At 49.0% G+C, this 5437-nt stretch overlaps 1 protein-coding gene across 1 annotated transcript; it reads left to right on the top strand.

Annotated features, from left to right (window-relative positions):
• The first annotated feature begins 2652 nt into the window (after positions 1–2652).
• On the top strand, positions 2653–3270 carry LOC109209898. The gene has a single exon (XM_019373257.1). The coding sequence runs from the start codon at positions 2653–2655 to the stop codon at positions 3268–3270; it is 618 nt and encodes a 205-aa protein (XP_019228802.1).
• Positions 3271–5437: the final 2167 nt, after the last annotated feature.

Below are 5437 nucleotides of genomic sequence, written 5' to 3'. Positions count from 1 at the left end.
CCTGTATTTCTCCTCGAGAGCTGCAGAACCTTTTAAGGGAAAGATTCCACATTTCTTGAATTCTTGTCGTGCGAAACTTGTTGATACCGAATACTAAAACTTCTCCTCCATTCTATTCTCTCACAGATGGTGAGGACACGAGCTACCGGCGTGGAGCGGGACACCCCACCGATGCACTATGAGGCCACCAAGGGGGCCGGTGGACGCGGTCGTGGGCCGGACAGAAAGCAGCGAGGTGCACCTATTTATCCAACCAGCTGCCCAGTTCTGGAGCGAGGCTCAGCAGTACCAGCTCAGGCACCGGCTTGTGCCCATAGTGATTCCGGGCCTTCAGGAGACATTAGCTCAGATCTTGACCAGTGTTGCACGGGGCCTGCTCTTGGTGTTTCACCACGCACAGCACCAGCAGCATTCACTATGGCCGGGGGAGGGCAATCAGACCTCCCCGCTGCTCGGCACACCTGAGAGGTAGCACAAGGACTATAGACTCTATAGAGGGCACCCCAGCAAGCCAGTGGTACCAGTACAGGAGTTCAGGGTTCAGTTTATGCCGAGGCCACGAGCAGCGTCGCCTCAAGAGGTTTGGTAAAACTCCAGCCTCCCGTGTATTATTAATGGTGGTGTGGGAGGCGGGATGCCAGGGTTTTCTCGACAGATGTTCAGCAGATTTTGCTCCGTACAGCGGGGATTCTTGAGTCCAAGTGGATGTGGCTTTTACTACTTTTCAGTTTACGGGAGCTGCCTTCAACTTTGGTGGGAGGCGTATGAGCAGCGTAGGCCGGCTGGTCAGCACCTTTTGACTTGGCAGGAGTTTCTCCACTCTCTTCTTGGAGAAGTAGTGTACCGCAAGTCTCGGCTATATGAAGCGTGGCGCATACAGTGTTTGAGAGGTTCGGCAGGGAGATATGACAGTGTCCCAGTATGAGATGAATTTCTGAGTTTGTCCCGATCATGCAGTTTGGCTGGTTCCGACAATCCGTGAGCGTATCCGGGAGGTTTGTTGATTGCGTCTCACCTACCCTCTTGTGATTCTTATGACTAGGGGAGCGAGTGCTGGGTACCACATTCGAGAGGTGCGTTGGATATAGCCCGAGAGAGATTGAGTCGTTCGCCGGCAGGATCAGAGATGAGAGGGAGGCCAAGAGGCTCGAGGTTTCTGGTAGTTACAAGTGGCGTCCTTCGAGCCCCAGGTCGGGCCATTCTTTTTAGGCCCGCCAGTCAGTCGACCCGAGTACCGAGGAGGATCTTCAGGGGTTCGTTGGTTATCGGGTTCTCAGGCAGATGATCAGCCATCTTCTCAGCGCTCTCCAGCACAGAGTTCATCTCGTGCTTCCGTCTGCTCAGGGTTCTTCCAGGCCGAGTGCATTCAGCTAGTCGACTCTGGCGCGAGGGTCCTTCAGTCCCAGTTTCCGCACTGGGAGTTGCTATGAGTGTGGTGAGTTTGGCATGGCGGAGGGAGTGTCCTCGTCGTGCTGCTAGGTCATCTCAGCAGAGGGGTCAGCCTTCATTCTGGTCAGTTTCTTCGAGCCGCCGCGCCCCAGCCATAGGGGTTGAGGAGTCAAGGGCAGCCCAGGGGGGTCCCCCGCCCCAGAGGTGGGTAGATCGGGCGGTGGTCAGGTCGCTTTTATGCTCTTCAGTGGCCAGTGACAGATCTATTGCTTCGGATGCTGTTATTAAGGTATTATTTCAGTCTGCCACGGATGCTCAGTTTTATTTTGATCCGATTCAACCTATTCCTATGTGTCTCATATTTTGGCTTCATCATCTGGGTCGACCCGAGGTGTTGCTTTACCTTCCATGTATATACCCCGGTGGGGCGATTATGTTTTGGTGGACCGATTGTATACCGGTCATGTTTGGTTCTAATAGGGGGTCTGGTAACGAGTTGATATGTTGCTTATTGCAGCATGGTAGACTTTTGATGTTATTTTGGGCATGGTGATGTTATTCCGTTCATGCTATTCTAGACCTGCATGGCTAAGAGTCACTAGTACAGATTGTACGAGGATCGATAGGGCATGGTGTAGATTGACTTATGTTCTTTAGCAGTGGTGATTTCATTCTTAAGGCCCAGCGTATGCTGGGAAAGCGTTGCCATTTCCTATTGGCGTTCGTGAGAGATGTTGGATCGGCGAGACTCTAGGCATGAATTCTTGGTCCGGTTGTGAGGAGTTTTCCAGATGTATTTCCTGCAGACCTTGCCGGGCATTGCCGCTGGACAGGGACATGATTTTGGTATTGACCCTGGTTCCGGGCAATTACCAGCCCATTTCCACTTCACCATATCGTATGGCACCAGCAGAGTTGAAAGAATTAAAGGATCAGCTTCAGGATACTCCTAGATAGGGGTTCATTTCGCGAGTATGTCACCGTTGGGGTGCACCGGTTTATTTGTTGAAGAGATGAAGGATGGCACCATGAAGGATGCGCATTTGACTACAAGCAATTGAACAAAGTTAAGTGAAGAAAAAAAGTACAACCTTGCTCTGTATTGATGATTTGTTTGACAGCTTCAGGGCGAGGGTGTCTTCCAAGATGACGTCCGTTCGGGCTATCACCAGTTGAAGATCAGGGATTCGGATATTAATGAGGACACTTTCAGGACTAATATGGGCACTATTGAGTTTCTTGTTTACTCCTTTGGGCTAAACAATGCCTGCGCGTTACATACTTGATGAAAGTGTATTTCGCTTATATCGGATTCGTTCGTCATTGGTTTCTATTGATGATGATTCTGGTGTACGTCGTATCGAGGAGGAGCACGCGCAGCATTTGCGAGTTGTATTGCGGAGATTGAGGGAGCAGAAGCTTATGCAAGTTCTCCAAGTGTGTAGTTTTTGGGCTCCAGTTAAGTGGCTTAATTGGGGCATGTGGTGTCAACGAGGGTATTTCAGTCGACCCGAAGAAGATAGAGGCGTGTTCAGAGTTGGCATGACCAATTCAGCCATAAGTATTCGTATTTCCTTGTTTTGGGCAGTTATTAATCGGGTTTGTTCAAGGATTTTCCTCTATTGCATGCCTTTGACCAAGTTACACAGAAAGGTGCTTCCATTTGTATGGTGGACGAGTGGCAAAGAAGAGCTTTCAGAAAAGCTCAAGAAGCTTCGACCACGCGTCAGTGTTGGTTTTGCCATCAAGCTTCAGGTTTTACACTGTATTTGTGATGCCTTGAGATTGGATTCGGATTTGTTATTGATGCAGGAGGGTAGAGTTATGCTTATTGCTTCTCGCAGTTTGAAGCCCCACGAGCAAGAACTACTTGTTAATTGATTTGGAGTTGGCTGCTATATAGTTCTATGCTTTAAAGATTTGATGGCACTACTTTTATGGCGTTATTTGCAGGTATTCACTGTATCAAGTCTTCAGCATTTATTCAAGGCAAAAGGGATCTAATTTGAGGCAGCAGAGGTGCTAGAGTTACTCAAGGATTATGATATTATACCATTCTGTATCACCCGGGAAGGCCAATGTAGTGGCCGATGCTTGAGCCGAAATGCGGTGTAATATGGGGAGCTGGCATATATTTCAGTTGGGCTGAGAAGGCCCTTTGTAGTTGATGTCCAGGCTTGGCATCGGATGGTGAGATTAGATATTTCAGAGCCTGTCGGCGTGTTGGGCTTGTGTGGTTTTCGGTCCTCCTTATATGATCGCATAGAGGCGCCAAGTATATGATCCGCATCTTGCTCGTCCTTAAGGACATGGTTAGCATTGATGAGGCCAGGGACGTGACATTTGGTGATGATGGGTGTGCTGAGATGCAGGCCGAATTTGTTACCAATTGGACCGGCTTCGGGAGTGATTTGGAGGAGGCCCATAGCTCGCGGAATTCCATTCATCGGGTGCCACGAGATTGTATCAGGATTTGAGGCAACACTATTGTGGGAGGAGAAGGATGAAAAGGAATTAGTAGGGTACTGAGCTCGGTGTCTCAACTGTAAGCAGGTAAGTACGACTCGAGGCCGGGGGTGTACTTCAGGTGGATGATTATCCAGAGTGGAGTGGAATGAGGATTACTGATGGATTTAGTGAGTGTCTCCCTGGACTTTAAAGAAGTTTGATTCGATTTGGTGATTTGTTAATCGCTGACCAAGTTCCGCGGCACTTTCATTCCAGTATGTACTACCTATTCGTCGGAGCGGCTGGCAGGGATCTTTACGGAGATTTGCATGGGGTTCCAGTGGTCCATTATCTCGATAGGGGTACTCATTCACTTCTCAAGCTGGAGGACTTTTCAGCGGGAGTTGGGTACACAGGTGGAAGTTTGAGAGAAGCATTTTCATCTCAGACGGACGGGGCAAGTCCGAGTGTTAACTATTCAGATATTGCGAGGACATGTGTGTGTGCCTGTGTTATTGATTTTGGAGGTTCTTGGATGATTTTTTGCCGCTTGCGAGTTTGCTATAACAGCAGTTATTCAGTCGAGCATTTCAATGGCTCCGTATGAGGCGGGTGTATGGGAGGCGTGTTAGGTCTCCGGCGTGGATGGTTTGAGCCCGACGAGGCGAGGTTATTGGGGACAGAGACAGTTCAGGATGCCTTAGAGAAGGTGAAGCTGGATTCAGGAGAGGCTTCGTACAGCACAGTCACGTCAGAAGAGTTATGCGACGGAAGTTCGGATGTTACATATAATGGTGGTGAGAAGGTCTTGCTGAAGGGTTTCGCCCATTGAAGGGTGTATGCGGTTTGGAAGAGAAGGGAAGCTGAGCGTCGCGGTTCATTGACTTTTGAAGTACTTAGGAGAATTGGGGAAGTGGCTTATGAGCTTGGCCTTGCCAACCCAGCTTGTCGGAGGCGTGCAGTCCGGTATTTCATTTTGTTTCTATGCTCCGGAATATGTTGGGGAACCGTCTCATGTATTGGTTTTTAACACTGTTCAGTTGGATGATGGAGTTGACCTTGATGTGGAGCCAGGTGGCTATTTTGGGTCGTCAGGTTCGAAAGTTGAGATCAAAGGATAAGCTTTGGTGAAGTGGCAATGGAGAGGTCCGGCCCGTGGCAGTAGTTTGGGAGACGTAGCGAGAGTGCGGGAAGCAGATATCTCAGTATTTGAGACTTCAGGTATGTTTCTTGACTCGCATCGAGGACGAGCGTTTGTTTTTAGTTGGGGAGGATGTGACGACCCTGGCCCCGTCATCAGTGAGTTACCGCCTCGTTTTCCTCCATTTCTTTTGCTTCATTATGTTTTACTATAAAAGTTTGAGCGGAATGGAGTCGACTTTGGATGGTTTTTGGATGGTAATGAGACACATAGTACCTTTTAAGGAAGGTTTGCCTTGGAAAGTCAACCGGATGTTGACTTATGAGTTTAGTAGCGGGCTCGAGTGGATTTCCGGTGATTAGGTTAGCTTCGGGAGATGATTTGTGACTTAGGGAGTGTGAATCGGAATTGATTTTGCCAGAGTCCGGTGTGAATTAGGCTTGAATTGGCGAAAGTTCA

The sequence above is a fragment of the Nicotiana attenuata genome, unplaced genomic scaffold (genome assembly GCF_001879085.1).
Source record: "Nicotiana attenuata strain UT unplaced genomic scaffold, NIATTr2, whole genome shotgun sequence".
In the NCBI taxonomy this organism is placed as follows: domain Eukaryota; kingdom Viridiplantae; phylum Streptophyta; class Magnoliopsida; order Solanales; family Solanaceae; genus Nicotiana; species Nicotiana attenuata.
This window is presented reverse-complemented; position numbering and strand designations above follow the sequence as displayed.